This window comes from Neovison vison, chromosome 3 (assembly GCF_020171115.1).
Source record: "Neovison vison isolate M4711 chromosome 3, ASM_NN_V1, whole genome shotgun sequence".
NCBI classification, from domain to species: Eukaryota; Metazoa; Chordata; class Mammalia; order Carnivora; family Mustelidae; genus Neogale; species Neogale vison.
Window position 1 is genome coordinate 227068930 of NC_058093.1, and position 17976 is coordinate 227086905.

Here is a 17976-nt window from a genome sequence, read left to right on the forward strand (position 1 = left end):
AGCAGCAGAGGCAGTGGTCACTGGGGATGAACAAGAAATGTCAGTGATTTGGGCCAAGGCAGGAAGCCAGTGGGAGTTAGAGAGGGCTCTATCGGGAGGGCAGCCTGGCTATCCCAACACAGGACTCAGGGGTTCTTGTTAATGTGATTAGCAAACCATATTCCTTCTCTGCTTAGAACCTTCCCTTTGCTCTCATTACAAATCTGCACTCTCACCTTGAACCCCAAGCACCCCGAGGAGTCAGCCCCCATGAAACTCTCTAACTTCTTTGCATGACTTCTCCTGCCTTGGCTGGGCAGACTCAAGCCAGTCCGAACTGCTTGTTCTCTGGCTCCTCTATGTCCCACCGCACGACGTCCCTGTGATGGCGACGATGATGGGAGCCCGCATCTAACACATACTGCCTGCTGGTGCCACAGTCCAATATTTTTTTTAGACGGACCCATCTTTTCCTCCCAACAACCTATGGAGCGGGTTCTCTTATCTCCCAGATGAAGAAACTGAGGCACCGAGATTAAACTACTTGCCTCACCTGCAGCTGAGAACGGCTACCTCCATCCTTACTCTCTGTCTAGACCCTTCCTCCCATAGGGCGCCCCTGCTGACCACCAAGCACCCTCTTCAACACCACAGCGGCCCTGGCGCTCTGGGCTCCCGGCACCCCCCGGGACTGACATGTCATGCCGTGACTGTCCCATGTCTGTCTCCCGTGTGCCGCTGGGAACTGTGAGCTCCTTGAGTCCAGAAGAATATTTGGCTAACCTCTGTCCTTGGGCCCAGCCCAGGGCCTGTCATGTCTTAGGGCCTTCTAAGGGATGTTGAATTCAAGGAGGCTAAATCTCTCCAGCGACTGCTCGTTAAGAAGTAGGCGCGACCACGGGACTCCGCGAGGAGAACCATCCTTTATCCTAGCGGCGCCTTGTTTTTCTCGCTCTTCCCTCTCCTGATGCCTGTCTCTGGCTTATGTAACCTAGCAATTTCTGGGACTCATCCAGCTCTTGGCACTGGGGAGGGTGGCCACCTTGCTGCCTTCAAGCAGGCAGTCCCTGCCTCGGCGGTGATGCCCCGCCCCCTCCGCCCGTGCTCTTCGAGTCCGAGTCTATCCCTTGGTTCTATCTATAGCACAGCCCCGTTGCACAAGTAATGCGGAGATCTCTGAGAACACGCACTCGGTCTGTGCTTAACGTGAATGCACACTCAATACGTATGACCAGTAACTGTCTTCAGCACTTGAACTAAACAAGTTCGATGATCAGGAAGTTGTTCCCTGAGCTCATTCAAAGCTCTACTGCTTCCTTCTGGAGCATTCCCCAGACCCCCTGGGGGGTGGCTCAAATGTCCTCCTTTGCACTGACCTTGGATGAAGTGACCCTTCAGGCAGCAAAGCGGGGCGCCCTCCCTCCGCATCCCTGTCTCTTCCTTTCCCTCCCCAGTAGCCAACCACCTTTCATCGTATTGCCTTTGATTCTTACTTTAGAAGCTTCTTGGCAGGAGATAAAATATTAGTTGATTGGAAAACACATGCACTAACATTTGCAGGGTATAAAGTAGGTGGGTTGTAACCGCATTTACTTTTAATTTCTCTGGGAACTGAACTCTGCAGGCAGCGTTAGCTGATTTGAATTTCTACTACCAGCCGTAAACCGTGAACCAGCCGAGGCCCCGAGACCAGGGGTAGGAGCTGCACTGCCCCCTCCGTGCTGTACGCCCCAGCAGCCCAAGCTCAGACTCACATGCACACTCACGCCTGTGCCCACACGTGATCATGACCCACCACCACTCATGCAGCCGCCGCTCACCTGTGTGCACCGGGAAAAGCCACACCCACCCTCCCTTATGCATTAACGCACACAGGTCAGGAAGCAGTACACACGCCCTGTGCAGAGAATCAGCACCTCCGGGCGCACTGTCTGCCTCTGTGCTCCCATAAGCAGGAGCCTACAGAACGCACTCGTGTGAGTGCATACCACACCCACGGCACACGTCCGTATCCATGATCACACAGATGTCTGCAGGGTAGAAAAATGTACGGAGATCTACAGACAAGATGCATACTACACACATTCTCCAGAAAGATATCTATGTGACGCCCGCCAGGCACACAGATGCATGGCACTCGCTTCTACGCACCCATAAACGCATGTACACACCCTGTATACGCGGCCTTGTGCACTTACACGCACCCAGACCCCCAGCTGCAGTGTGTTGCACGGTTCTGCCTCTCCCTGCCTCTGTTCCTCTCACCCCCCGCCCCTTCTCACTCTCCGTTTCTTCGGCAACTCCAACACACCAGCTGTTAAGAGGCCAGGTTCCCCCGCTCCCCAAACTGGAGGGACTGTTCTAGGGGTCTCTACTTACTGTTTTTTGTGCCTCTTCTCATCCCTCCTTTTGCTTTTTGGGCTGGAGGAGCTAAAGGAGAAAAGGCCAATTAATGAAAGATGTAAAATGCCAGTTACAGATAAAAAGAAACAAGTAGTGAAAATGCTTAACACACAGTGGCCACCGGATCCGGGCAATCTGGGGACAGACTTGCTCATCATTTCCAAGACCAGAACAGTCACTGATGCTGACTTCTCCACCCAGCAGGGGCAGCTATGGACACAGACCTGCGCACGGACTGAGAATGGGCTGTGCTGAGGGCCACGGCCAGCTTTGGCAGCCTAATAAGAACAGTGGTAAATAAAGTAATACTTGCCATTTTTCGAGGACTTCTTACAAGTGAACACTCTGCTAACTACTTTTTGTCGGCAATCTTGCTTTATTCTCCCTGCAAGCTATGGGGAGAGGCACATTTAATACGTACTTGTTTTACAGATGGGGGAACTGAGCCTCAGCTAGGCTAAGAAACTTGGCCAGGATCACGCAGGGGAGCTGGGATGTGGCCCCAGACCGTGGGTCCCCGGAGCCTATGCTGTTGACTGATAATCAATCAATTTGTAAGGGAGAAGAATGGGATACGCGGGGAGACGCTCGGAAGCTTCTCGAAGCTTGGCAGATGCAGAAATGTTCCACGCACAGATATTTAACTACCCGTGTTTGTTTTTTAAGTCAGAGGGCTGGGGTATGGGTCCGGTGGACAGTGATGAGTCGGGGTCCCAGCATCTTCCGCTCGAGGCCCCAGGGGGTGGACGCCGTTTGGTTCTACTGGCTTCAGAGAGTCCGCCAAGGACACACAACGGGCCTCAGAGAAGGGGAAAACCTCAACCAACTCATCCGACTGAAACGGCACCTTGACGTTAGCTGTGCGATTTCTCTCCACGTCTGAGACTCAGCCTGGGCAATGGGCGAGCCCAGAACCTCACTGAAAGATCCAGGTTCCCACCCCAGCTCTGCCGCTCAGTCGCTGTGGGACACAGGCAAGCGACCGGTCCTCGGAAGACCCGGTTTCCTGGACCGTGAAGTGGTGCCATTGCTCAGGCTGCTGGGCTGAGAGGATGTGACACTGGTGATCGCCCTCTACCTGTTAACTGGATAAACAGAAGGGCTCTGCACTCGGCCAGCTGCTCCAGATGTGGCTCTTACTTAAGACGCCACCCTAGGGAGTTCCGATCCTCTGATGGATCTGGGCTTGAGTTTTGGCTTTGCCACCTGCCTGTGTTTGTGGACACACCTGTCACACCTCCTGCCTGAATCTCAGTTTCCTCATCTGTAAAATGGGAATAATAAACATGGCCACTGTGCTGGGTTACGAGGGAGATCAGTAGAGATTCACCACGCACGCACACAGCGCGGGGCCCAGTGCAGGATCCGATTTATAGCGAGGACCCCATCGGCGACAGCTTGGTTTGTGCTCACTTGGTATTTCCAATACAGTCAGACTTGGCTTCTGTCCCTTGGCCAGGATCTGGGGAGGCTCCGGCAGGATGGGGGTTGGGCTGAGGTTTCCTGACATGCCCCAATCCAGGATTTCAGTGAGTGCTAAAACGAGCAGACTCTGACCAGGGTAGTGAGACTTTCCAGGAAGGGGCATCGACCCAGGGGGCTGGTCAAGGAGCAGCCATCTGACCTGATGGAAGTCAAAACCTGGCTGGGAACTCTCAGGGAAACCAGCCCATCTTGGAGGAAACTGAGGCCCAGGAAGAAGGAAGGGGCATGCCCAGGAGCACACCCCAGAAGCTGCCTAAAACCTTCTTAGGAAGCAGGAAAGAGAAGCAAGCAGCCAGAGGCGAAAAGATTCTTACCTGTGCCTTCTCTTCTTAGAGAATGACCTGATTAAAGAATTAAAAGGGAGAGAGAGAGGGCGGGCGGGGAGGGAGGAAGAAGGAAAAAAGGGGTGGAGGGAGATGGAGGGAGAGAAGACGGTAAACATAGGTGAGCTGAGGTTGTTTTTTTTTTGTTTGTTTGTTTTTCCCCCCCCCCTGGAACAAATGTATCTGGTGCGTCTGTGATCACGTGACAGGGGGTCAGTCAGAACACCTGGCGAATCCTCCTCTCTCAGATTTCAGACTGTGTAGACCATATGGGAGACACTGGTTTGCATTTTGAATTTCCAGCCAAAATGACCAGTGCTTCCATCCTCACCTCAAACTGTCTGTGAGCCTGTCTCGGATGGGGGTGGACAGGGTGGGGGCGGGGGGAACTTACGGGAGTCCTCTGCGTCCTCCCCAACCCCCAATCTCCCCTTCACCTCCCCCTCCCTACCACTGGATTCTACAACACCACCCTCCTCATCGTCAGGGACAACCAGCCCCCCGTGTGGAACGTTCACTGTGTGCCGGGCTTTGTGCTAAGCGCCTCTCACACACAACCCCACTCAGCCTTCACCCAAACCCTTGCGGTTCTACTAACAACCGTTTCATAGACACCGGAGCTCAGAGAAGTTAGTTAAGTTGCCCAAGGTCACACAGCTTTGCCCAGGTAACTCCTGTGGATTCTTCAGAGCTCCATTCACCTCCTTGTAGCATTTTCTGATCCCCTCAGCCTGGCCAGGAACCCACTCTCTCCTCCTGCAAGCGTGGGTGAGCGTCTGAGCTTAGCCTTGTAACACACACCTCTGCATGTTATAATTATGCATCTCCCTGACTAGAACGTGAGCCACTCAAGGGCAAGGGCTGGATTTTGGTCACTGCTCTGTTCCTGAGGCCCAGATTCCTCATTCATGACACATACTGGCTATTTAATAAACAGATGTGAAAATGGGATTTTTTTTTTTTAAGCCCTGAAGTCATGATAATTGAGGGGAAAAAAAGACCAATCTCTATGCACTCCCCACCCCTAGCTCTATCTTCAAACAAGTCAACTATCATTAACCCAATGTCTCAAGACCTTGGAGAAGCCAGGCGGGAAGAAAGGAGGTGCCCAGCAGGCGCTTTGGAAAAGATCAGCAACAGTTTCTCCCCCTTCTAATCTCCTTTTAAAGGGTCTCCTTCCCTCTCCACCTCCACCTCCAGGGCTGGCTGAGGCTGGCGGAAAAAGCCTGTTTTTAACCCTCTGGCACAGTCTCTTTTTCATGAGGAGCAACCCTAGACTGAGAAGCCACTTGAGTTCTGCAACAGGATACGGAAAAGCCCCCCAAACTGGGACTGATCGTTCAGCATAGGAAGGTGACAGGATGGCAGTCTAAGTCAAGGGCAGGCCACTGCCTCCACAGGGGAATCCCCCATTGGGAAAGGTTTCTAACACCACATTAACAACCTTTTGCTCCTTGACTTGCCCCCGTCTTGGGTCAAGCACAGACTCGGCATCAGCTGAAATGTCTGGGCGGGCAGCGGACATGGCAAGTGAACCCGAACTGAGTTGAGACTATTCGAGCAGCACGGGCTGAGACATGACCACACCCCGCCTTAGAAAAAGCCACTCTGGGGCAACTTTGAACCAGAGAAGCAGGGGGAATACCCCAGCGAACCTTGACCTTTTGTTCCACTGTGATTGTCTAAGGGCACAAGCAACCCAGCACCAATGGAGGGAGACTGGAAGACGGGGCTGAGCAAAGAGGGGACACGCACTTCTCTTTCCCTGGCATCTGCGGCCAAGCACAGCGAACAGCTTACAGGGGAAACTTCACACTCCCTGCCCCCAGGAGCCCAGCAGACTTTGTCACTGAGGGGGGCTTAGTGGGGCCCTAGCAAAGCACAGCAGCTACGGGGTCTACATGCACGGTAACCGCTCAGCCTCGCGGATGGCTTCCAGTGGGAAAATCAGTCCAGTGAAGACAGCCGCTGGTTTTACAGAACTAGAAAACCTGTTTTTCATTGCACGATCTCCCAATTATAAAATGTTGAGTCGGCACATGGACCACAGATATGAGGCCTCTGGCGTACATCCTTCTAGTCCTTTCTTCCCCATACGTGTGTGTGTGTGTGTGTGTGTGTGTGTACGTGTGCGCGTGGTGGGCACCTTTTGGAATGTGTGTCCAGTTCATGATGCCCCTTAACAACTACCCATGAGGGTGTATAATCCTAGAAGCCGTGTTTACATAATCCCATCCTCAAGGACAATTTGGTCCAAACACAGAGCTGGACCTTGGGAATTTAGCATGAGGGATAAACAAGACAGAGAGCTTCAGTGTCTTGTGGCTGGGCCGGCCACACGGAGGGAGGGGCACCGGGGGCAGCCGGGTCTCCCCACGGGGGACAGGCACTGTGCATTTTCCCCGGGTGCTACCAGCTCCCCACTCCTTGGTTCTAGATCCTCACTGGGGCCTGGCTGGTCCCTGAGACATTCCTCTCTCCTTATCATCAAACAAACCCCCTTCTGGCTGGAGTTAGCTTTAGGGGGCCGCGGGTCCTTGCAACCAGAGCTCCAAGTTACACAAGGAAAAGGAAATACCAACACACAGATGAGTATCTTACCCAAGTGAAATGATAAGCTTATCACCAAGTGAACTTCCGGTGCCACCCAACCTCCCCTAACCCCCAACCCACCCCGGGGCATCCCCATTTGCCAAGGCAGAAGGATAATACCTGTGTCGCTTATGTTTTTTGGAGCCTTTCTTCTTCTTTTTCTTGACAGGCGATGGACTATATGACGGGGACCTGAGGCAGGAGAAGACACCGTCAGTGGGAGCTCCTTAAGGACCAGGGTTGGCTTCAGCGACCCTTCTCTAGCCCCCACCCAGGGTCTCCCACACAAGGAGCATATCAATCCTGATATTATCAGTACTTGCATTTATTGATTTGCTATAATCAGATTTGCATTTTCCCCCAACATCACTCTGTGCTTTACATGCATTTTTCTCACTTTATCTTCCCACATGCTTCTTAGGCAGCCCTGACGGTTACCTTCCTTTTACATACAAGGAAAGGGAGGTTCAGAGAGGTAAAGTGACTTGCCCAAAGACACACAGCCAGGAAGTGGCTGAGCCGAGATTCAAATGGATGACTGGGGCCTTGGTCTCAATCCCTTTATTATCCCTCCTGGTCCCGCCAAATATTTTGTGTTTGTTCTTCTCGCCCCAGCCTTGTGCCTCCTCTCAGATGCTTTAGGTCTTTCTTCTGCCTTACCCTAGCTCCCTGGTAAGACTGAGCCCTCATGTGGTCAGCATGGTGCTCTCAGGGGTTCCCCAAGAAACAGAACCACCCCAGGACCATGATTCTGATTCTGATTCAAGACAGGTTCAAGTGACCTGAGTTCCAATCTTCACTGAACCCCCAACTCATGAAGTCATCGTGGGCATGTCCCTGTCCATCTCTGGGTCTCTTATTTCCCCAGTGACAAAACACTAAGGTTGAAACAAGTGAGTATGCCAACAGCGGGTGGCATTCAACACTAAGGTTGAAACAAGTGAGTATGCCACTGCTCCCTATTGTGTCAACCCAGCCTGCTTCTCTAAGAGAGCAGGCTGGGTTGACACAATAGGGAGCAGTGGGGGCTGCGGCAAACCAGAGAGCATATGCTTCTCTGATCAGCCGTAGGTTTTATGTGGGAATGCAGCCCTGGGCTTCTGGAACACCTGCCTTTTCAACAGAGGTCACCAGAAAAACACAACTCATGTGAAATCCCCTGGTTTTTAATGTCAGCCACCAATTGAAAAGACAAAAGAACATCTTGTAGGTCAAACATAACAAATCTACAGGGGGAATCACAGGGTTCAGAACAACCTGACTCTTAGGAAACCACCACATCTGCCCCCAAACACGTGCTCAGGGGACATTTACTGAATGAACAACTGAATTAGTAAAGCCTGACTTCCTTCTTTCAAATGTTCTGCCCAGCCCTAAAATCAGGAACCTCAAGCCACTTGGCCCAATTCCTCCCGTCACCCTGCAGCATAGGGACCTCATTCACATTCCCTTCTTGGTCTTCTTTGGGCCTGTCCTCTTCCAACCAGGCTAACAGAGTGTGGAAATGGCAGAAACCAGGAAAAGCAAGTTGGGGCGCGAGTCATTCAGACACCGCTCTCTGCTGCCCCCTGCAGGCTTCTTCAAACACTGCCTCCCCAAAAACCACCCCTCTGGGTCTGGAACACTGGACAAGATTTTAGTCTAGACAGTGGCAGCTTGGAAGAAAATCTGGAAAGACTTTTAAATTAAAAAAAAATACTAAAAGGAATTTTACATAGAAAAAAATCAATGGGGTACACAACAGTCCACTGCCGGCAAAAAATACAGTGTCCGCTTGTTATTGTTGGCATTTACCTGCTAGGTGGGAATAGCAGAATCAACAGACGGGCCTGGGATCCCTGTAAATCCTGTCACCCTCCACCCTGTGCCTTTCTTTTCTCCTCTCTGAATGGGGACAAGACTGTTTGTCTGGTAAATCAGAGTCAAAGGTGAAAGACATCATTGAGATCACCAAGCTTAAGTTCTCAAAAAAAAAAAAAAATCAATATTCATGGTCTTGATTATGCTGATTCACTCGTCATTTACAATGTGCCAGACACTGTGACAGCTCCTTCCACATCCATTTTTCTCCATCTGATTCTTACAAAATGCCAGGAGATAGTTACCACCAGTATTTTATAGAAGGGGAAACAGGCGCAGAGAGGTGAAGGGTCTTGCTTAAGGTCACACAGCTAGTTAAGAGGCAGAGCAGAGGAGTCACTGTTTGACTCTGAAACCCACTGGACCCCTATTTTGTCCTCTCCCTTATCCTCAAGGTTTCATCCTCCTTTAACAATGCTCACCTCCTTCTCTTCTTCCGGGTGGATTTCTTCTTTTTCTTCTTCCCCCTGGAGGAAGGTGGTGGTGTCAAGTCTTTGTGGCGGGAGGCACTGTGGAGAGCACAGAGGCGGGTGTGAGAGGACCCCGGATACTCCCAGTCCCCAATCTGGGCTGTTGCAGCCAGGGAAGAAGGACCCAGTTCCTCGGAGGATGAAGGACCCGTGGCGAATACCGAATTACCATCTCAGGGCTGATTTGGCCATCCTTTAGATTAAGTGCCTCAAATAAGGAGTTAATGCCGACCTAATGAGACAGACGCTTCACCGTTACCCAAACACCAATTGATTATTTAAAATAGAGTTACAGAGGTTAACTGCTCCTTAATAGATTTATTATTGAACTTGCAAATGGCTCACCTTGGTAAATAAATCACTTTTTAAATAATTAATCGGCAGTTCAGCCCCCCCCTTTTCCCAACACTTCATGTCTGTAGTTCCTGCTAGAAATTTAATAGGAGGAGGAAGTTATGTTAAGTAGCAGCTGATTATTAAAAGTGTATTTGCCGAGGTCTAATGTAATGAGATACATATCTTATATCGCTTCACAGAACCTCAAAAACCTCTGCTCTTCAGGAATAATTATTTCCCATTCAATTAAATTCAAATGCCCAGGCTGCTGTTAAATGAAGTCAACTTATCTCCTTCTATAATTGGGGCAGGCTCCAGGGATTTTTTTTAAAAAACACTATCCCATGGCAAAAGGAGATGGGTTTGGGATGAAAAACTGCTCGGGAAGGGAAATGTGCCCTCCCAGTTGAACTTGACTGGGAAAACATAGTATTCATAAGAAAACCGTTGTCATTATTGGTGGTAACGCCACTACCGTTTAATTTGTTTATTACGTGCCAAGCGTTTGATGCTAACTTTATACTCACAAAAACGCTTGGAGGGCGGTATGATTCTCAGGGTCTCATTTCACAGGTGAAGACTGTAGGGCACCAAACCTTGAACCGGCTTGCCCAGAGCTGCCCAGTGAGGGATTTCAGGGAAGGCCTGAGGGAGTCCCATCCTGAGGGCTTTCCCACACAGCCAAGGGCCTTCTTGAACCTGGTTATGCAGACATTCATTTGGAAATTGTCCAGTGCTTTCAAGACCGTCATGCAATGTGGCCATATTGAATTCCATTCTAAGGTTCTGGATCATTACGGTTAGTTAAAAAAAAAAAAAAGTGCCCAAGTGAACAGATCTATGTGAAGGTTTCTGCATTGCCAGTAAATGAAAATCATCTAGAGGTGCCTGGGTGGCTCAGTGGGTTAAGCCTCTGCCTTCAGCTCAGGTCATGATCTCAGGGTCTGGGATTGAGCCCTGCACTGGGCTCTCTGCTCAGCGGGGAGCCTGCTTCTCCTGACCCCTCTCTCTGCCTAGTTGTGATCTCTCTCTCTCTCTGTCAAATAAATAAATAAATAAATAAATAAATAAAATTCTAAAAAAAAAAAATCATCTAGCTACATGGAGAACATTTTTAAGGGAGTCCCTTTAAACAGGTTAAAATAAAATAAAATAGTACCTAGCTCCGTAACTACACTCATGTGTTATAAAGCACGAACAGCATACACAGCCAGGTAAGGTACAGGCTGGTGGCATAAATACAGTAGACCCCATCCAGATTTTTCTGGCAATAAGTGCTCGACACTAAATGCCTGTTGGGTGATCAAAGGAGGGATGAATGGATGAAATAATTTAGTCTCTTGTTAAATTTTCTTGTTCCACATAAACACTTCCCAGGGTAACTGTTGCTAGGAATTTTTGAGGAAAAAAAAATTAAGGGAGAAATACTTAAGAAAAAAAAAAAAAAGAAAAGCCCTTAAAACTGTGTCTTCTAGGGGCTCCTGGGTGGCTCATTGGGTTAAAGCCCCTTTCTTCAGCTCAGGTCATGATCTCAGGGTCCTGGGATCGAGCCCCGCATCGGGCTCTCTGCTCAGCGGGGAGCCTGCTTCCTCCTCTCTCTGTCTGCCTCTCTGCCTACTTGTGATCTCTGTCTGTCAAACAAATAAATAAAATATTTAAAACAAATCAACACTGCATCTTCTAAAATATAGAGAGAGAGATCTCATTGTTTCAGACAATTATTCTCACTGCTTTCTGGAATGCCGGGGTTCCCAGGGAAGCAGGTTTGGGAACTACTGTCTGATACTCCTACATGAGTGATCAAGGAAAATGGAGCAAAGACCTTGAATTGGGATAGATTTGAGGTTTGAGAAAGGGAAAATCAACCCCTTCCACAGATCCCAAATGCCTTTATCTAGGTAGGGCTGCACTTCCTCTGCCTTTTTCTTCCTCTTGTACCTGTGTGCCTAGGTGTGCCGTCCCAGCAGGGCTGGAGGAGCCAGGTTAGTGGCTAAGTAAGTAGACTGTGGTCACATAAGGTGCAGGGAAATAGGCAGCCATTAAGTACGCAGTGATGCCCTAGAGCGGTTCAGTATGCGGTGGTCCAAAATACAGAGTATGCAGCAGTAGAGAATGCTGGTTCTAGAAGCTGCCACATCTGGATTTACGTTCCTGCTCCAACCTCCTAGCTCAGCAACCTGAGTATCATTTTCATGATTTGGGAAATAGGAACAAAACATGATACCTGGGCGCCTGGGTGGCTCAGTGGGTTAAGCCGCTGCCTTCGGCTCAGGTCATGATCCCGGGGTCCTGGGATCGAGTCCCGCATCGGGCTCTCTGCTCAGCAGGGAGCCTGCTTCCCTCTCTCTCTCTCTGCCTGCCTCTCTGTCTACTTGTAATCTCTGTCTGTCAAATAAACAAATAAAATCTTTAAAAAAAAAAAACATGATACCTGTGTCTAAGAAATGAGGACCTCACTCATGGGATGTGCCCCGGGTGTGGCACGGAGCATACATGTAAATGTCCTTTCTAATATTATAATTATGCATGATAACACAACTACCATTTATTCATTGATTATATGCCAAGTGACTTTTATGTTCACTTTTAACATTATCACCATGATGCTGTGTTTTCTTTTTTTTTTTTTTTATCGTGTCAGAGAGTGGGTCTTCTTCAGAATTCAGGTTCTTAACTAGACAGGCCTGTTTATGGGCCTCGGTGGTCTACAAATTCTCAAATGGTAGATGGAATTTGGGGAATATTCCTGGAGCATATACACTTTCCCTGGGGCAGCATTTCTAGCTTCCACATAATTCTCAAATGGGTTTAGAACTTCTGCTCTAGGAAACCGAGAACTCTAGGACACATAAGAGAATCTGGACCAGATTGGGGTCCTCAGACTAATCCTGACCCTACCATGTACTGTCCTCAGTTTCCACATCTGAAAAATGGCTTTGACACCCTCTGATTCAACAGGAACAGGCAGGGATTGTATGTGGGGCACACTGCTGGCAAGGACACTAAATTCATTTCCCGCCTGTCACGGAGCGGGTAGATGCAAACCCCGGGCAGCAAGAGGGTGCTGAGTTAGTTTCAGGAGTAGGAATACAGCTTCCAAACAGCTGGTGAAACCAGATTATAAAGATGGTGTTGTTAACAAATCAATTCTCCAGAGGCCAAAGACAGACCAGGCTTTACATGTGCATGGTGTAAAATTTAAAAATAGATTGGTTTTTTTCATTAGCATCAAAGTAACATGTGGCTGGTGTTGGTTTAGGATTTAAGATCAGAGAGACCATAGTTCAAAACTTCACTCTGCCCCTTACTGGCTGCCTTATTTTGGGTAAGTCTTATTACCTGAGACTCAGGAAAATGTTGTGTCTTCAGGTAACAGCACAGTGCCCGTCACTAGTGAGTGCCCAAGCAATCCTGGATGTAAGGAATGAATGCAGACAGTTGTGGGCTGAAGTCATGACCTGGAATTCAGAGGCTCGTGGAGTCATTAAAATGGACAGGAACCAGCTCTATCATTTAAGGCAGGAGCAACAAATTGTGGACCTCCAGGGCCCAATCTAGCCTGTCTCCTATTTTTATACATAAAGTTTTATTGAAACACCTCTATGCCCATTTGTTTACATATAGTCTGTGGCTGTTTCGGTGCTATACTGGCTTTTGCTATACTGGGATTTTGAGTAGTCGTGGGAGATTCCATCTGGCCCTCACACCTGAAATATTTGCCATCTGGTGCTCTACAGACAAAAAAAAAAAATGTGCTTACTTTTGATTGGATTTCAGGGCCTGGAAGAGGAACTTGCAAAAGAAAAGTGGGTGGGAAGAGTGGCCAAACTTCATTTCTGCAGCCTCAACTTGAACTTCCTCACTGGACCAAAGAGAGGGTGGGGGCAGCGTCTCACCTGCGTGCTCTGGCAGGAATGAGCTCCCGGCAGGCCTTGTCTCTCTCCCAGAAGTTGGTGCCCAAGGCCTCGGTGGCCAGATGTTGGCTCAGCTTTTCTGAGGGTCCATCCTGAGCTGGAACCAGAGGGCTGCTCTGGGATTCTGTCCTACAAGGGAACAAATAAAGAGGCAGAAACTGTTAGGATATGACAGATTCTTTTATTTTATTTTTTTAAGGGAGAGAGAGAATGAGCGCATGAGTGGAGGTAGGAGGGGCAGAAGGAGAGGGAGAAAGAGAATCTTGACTCAGGGCTCCATCTCACAACCCTGGGATCATGACCTGAACTGAAACCAAGAGTCGGATGCTTCACCGACTGAGCCTCCTGTTGCCCCCAGATTCTTAAGGCTCATCATGCATTCACACACATCCTAATATTTCCCAATTTCCCTTGAAGTTAGGTTAGAACCATGAGAGATGATCTCAGGCCACTGGTCTCTGGGTGGGAGTGACTTGTGTAACTGCTGGCTTGAGGCAGTAAGGACTGTGTGCCTTCTCCAGCTCTCTCTCCCTCTGTTGCAAAGACCTTGGAGGCCGCATACCCTTAAAGGTGAAGCTACCTGGGGAAGGAGAGATGCCTGAGCCGCACCAGACTTTGCATGTTAGAAATAAGCCTTAGTCGGGTTAACCCACTGAAACTTAGGGGTTTATCTGTTACTGTGGCATTGCCTGGCCTATCCTGACTAAACCACAGGAAGAGGCTGGAAACCAGTGTTTCACTTCCTTGCTCAAAACACAAGTGGAGGCCAAAGGGTGACAGGATTAGTCCCAACTCCCCTTCGCCTGTTCCATCCCATTTCCCTGTCTTATCTCTGTATGGAATGGAGATGCCTGGATTCAAACACTATGCTCAAGGTTTAGTAGATAGAGGACTCGGTTTCTCTGTCTTGCAGTTATTCAGTGATTAAGAGAGGGAATAACATTAGTCCTTATATTGTTGAATTGTTATGAAAATAAAAGGCTGCTCCATTTCCCTTTACTTCCCTGTGAACCAAACCTCCACTCTGGCATCCTCAGCAGGTATAAGAACACCTAGTTCAGATGTGATCCCTGTGAAGGCCTGAAATTCCCTCCTCTACCTCTGAGAAGAGCCCTAGACAATTCTAGGAAACTACCTGAGTCCCACCTCCTACTTGGAGTCTGGAAAGGGGAAAGAAGTCACCTAGGTACTCAGTCTTTGAAAACACTGTCACTCATACCCCCTGGCCCCCCAACCAAGAGGAGTCAGGAGCTGGAGAGACATAGGTGGGTTTGGCACTGCCCAGTAAACTTCCTTTCCTCCTTACCCTGCCTACAGAGTCCAGATCAAGCCCTGATCAAAGGTGTTAGCATTTCTCCCACACCAAGCGCCTGCAGTCAGTGCATCAAGACTGGTTTTATGACTCAGGATGAATGTATCTGATAAGCCCCCTGCTCCTTAGGGCCACCGGGAAAGCAGGCCAAACCCAGTCAATATTGAAGGAAGGGCAGCAAAACACATCCATCTCTGTCAGCTGCTTATCAGTGCATCTTCAGAAGCGGAGCTGAGAGAGGCTGCAAACCCAGGAGGGATGGAGATTCTTGTCAGGGCTGTCCAGACATCCTCACTGCCACCCCTAGGCTTCCAGAACTCCAGGCTTCTCTATATACCTCCTGCCCTGCTTCTCCTACTAAGGCGGTTCTATTCCCATGCCTCCAGTCTATTCATGTGGAATGCTGTCCTGGCTCTTCTCAAACTATTCTGAGCTTGCAGTGTCTGACCAGCCCCCTGCAAGGCTTGCCTCTTCCCATGCTTGACCTGGCCTGGTCTAACCTGTGTCCAGGTCAGTTCTAAGAGTAGGAGTGCAGTGAATAACAGGGAGATGCACTCTGTGATAATGAAGTTTACATTTTGATGGGGGAGCAGGTATAAGTGCATACAGAAGTAATAATATGACTTACTGAATGGTAATAAATAAAAGAATAAGCCAGTGGAATGGGAGGGGGTGACCGCTCTTTTGTACAGAGTGTCAGGAAGGCCATTCTGAGGAAGTCACGGGATGGAAGCTTAAAGGATTAGGGTATACCCCCGCAGTCTGTGGTGGTTTTAAAAATGTGTTCACAGATTCTTTGACAGCCCTATCATCAAAAGATGAAACCTAATTTCCCTCCCTTTGAATACTGGCTGGGCTTAGTAAGTTACTTTTAATGACCAGAAGGGAGAAGAGGTGATAACGTATGACTTCGAAGACTAGGTCACAAAGGCGACTTCTGCCTCACTCCCTGTGGATTGATCACTCAAGGGAAGCTTTGGCATGGTGTGAGGACACTCAGGCAGCCCTGTGGAGAAGCCCCTGTGAGGAACAGCTGAAGCCTCCTGCCAACAGCCAAGTATACAGCAGCCAAGCAGGCACGCCGCCTTGGAGGTGGACCCTCCGGCCCCAGTCAAGCCTCAGATGACACTGCGGCCCTGACCAGCATTGGAACTGCAGTCTCAAGTCTGATGGTTGACCGGAGTTGCCCAGCTAAATTCCCACCCAGAAATGGTGAGATGCTGTCTGTTGCTATTCTAAGCCACAAAGATTTGGAGGGTAATTGGTGGTCCAGTAATATACAAGTCCTACACAGGTTATCTGCGGGGTGTGGGAAATGTGCTCCAGAAAGAAGGAATGGCAGGATCTTCATATACACATAAAGAAGGGCAAGTAGTGCTAGAGGGATAAGAGGGGAAACCAGAGATCGGGTCTTGTAGGTTATCGGACTCTGTGGCTGGGAAGGGATGCCTTTTGAATAGGGGAGTGACCTGGTCTGGCATAAATGTAAATATTACAAGGATCGTTCCAGTTGCTGAAGACAATAGACAGAGGGAGGAGCAGCAGAGACAGGGACACTAAGGCAACTGTCCAGGCTCTGATCAGTGGGTCCATGATGGAAATGATGACTTGTGGTCAGGTGCTGAGATTTGAAAGCAGAACTAGCATCACTTGCTGCTGGTTAAACATGGGATGAGAGAGAATAAGGGAAAGGGAGGGGGGGTCAAGGACGACTCAAGTATTTTGAGCGTGAGCCACCGGGAGGATGGAGTCCCCTCTGATGAGATGGAGTTGGCAATGTCAGGAGCTGACTTCTGGGGTGATGTAAGCCCTGTTCTAAGATGTGAGAGTCCCTTTGCTACCAGGGCTGCAGCTCCAAATATGCACTATTGACGACTGATTGCCTTCCCTCCCACTGCACTATGAGCTCCCTGGGAGGAGGACCGTGTCTCACTGTCCCAGAGCCCACTGCTGGTAAGCACTCAACATCTGCTCATTGAATCAATGAAAAGGAACATGCATTTGTATCAAAAAGTTAGAGAGATGTCTCCAAAGGCAAAGGAAACAAAAGTGAAAATAAACTTTTGGGATTTCATCAAAATCAAAAGCTTCTGCACAGCAAAGGAAATAGTCAAGAAAACAAAGAGGCAACCCACGGAATGGGAGAAGATAATTGCAAATGACAGTACAGACAAAAGGTTGATATCCAGGATCTATAAAGAACTCCTCAAACTCAACACGCACAAAACAGATAATCATATCAAAAAATGGGCAGAAGATATGAACAGACACTTCTCCAATGAAGACATACAAATGGCTATCAGACACATGAAAAAATGTTCATCATCACTAGCCATCAGTGAGATTAAATTAAAACCACATTGAGATATCACCTTACACCAGTTAGATTGGCCAAAATTAGCAAGACAGGAAACAACATGTGTTGGAGGGGATGTGGAGAAAGGGGAACCCTCTTACACTGTTGGTGGGAATGCAAGTTGGTGCAGCCTCTTTGGAGAACAGAGTGGAGATTCCTCAAGAAATTAAAAATAGAACTTCCCTATGACTCTGCAATTGCACTACTGGGTATTTACTCCAAAGATACAGATGTCGTGAAAAGAAGGGCCATCTGTACCCCAATGTTTATAGCAGCAAAGGCCACGGTCACCAAACTGTGGAAAGAACCAAGATGCCCTTCAACAGACGAATGGATAAGGAAGATGTGGTCCATATACACTATGGAGTATTATGCCTCCATCATAAAGGATGAATACCCAACTTTTGTAGCAACATGGACGGGACTGGAAGAGATTATGCTGAGTGAAATAAGTCAAGCAGAGAGAGTCAATTATCATATGGTTTCACTTATTTGTGGAGCATAACAAATAGCATGGAGGACAAGGGGCATTAAAGAGGAGAAGGGAATTTGGGTAAATTGGAAGGGGAGGTGAACCATGAGAGACTATGGACTCTGAAAAACAATCTGAGGGGTTTGAAGTGGTGGGGGGGGGGTTGGAGGTTGGGATACCAGGTAGTGGGTATTACAGAGGGCACGGCTTGCATGGAGCACTGGGTGTGGTGAAAAAATAATGAATAATGATTTTCTGAAAATAAATAAATTGAAAAAAAAAACTATATGTAATAAGAAAAAAAATAAATTAATTTAAAAAAAGTTAGAAAGGGCTTCTGAGATGGCCTAAGCAAACCCCTTTATAGTAGAGTTGTTGGAGATAAGCCGGCCAATGCCTCGGTCACCTCAGCTCAGTCAACGCATTTTCTATTCTACCCCTGTTTCTCTTAGAAAAGCAGTCAGTAAACTTATC

The 17976-nt window shown here is 48.6% G+C and overlaps 1 protein-coding gene across 1 annotated transcript in view; it reads right to left on the reverse strand.

Annotated features, from left to right (window-relative positions):
• Nucleotides 1–17976, reverse strand: part of SRRM4 (serine/arginine repetitive matrix 4) — a 151573-nt gene that overhangs the window by 25909 nt on the left and 107688 nt on the right. The window contains exons 2-6 of the mRNA XM_044244176.1: nt 13345–13491; nt 9065–9151; nt 6903–6974; nt 4182–4208; nt 2359–2409 (exon numbers count right to left, since the gene is read on the reverse strand). Of these exons, the coding sequence (XP_044100111.1) occupies nt 2359–2409; nt 4182–4208; nt 6903–6974; nt 9065–9151; nt 13345–13491 (384 nt within the window). The remainder of the gene's footprint in view (nt 1–2358; nt 2410–4181; nt 4209–6902; nt 6975–9064; nt 9152–13344; nt 13492–17976) is intronic.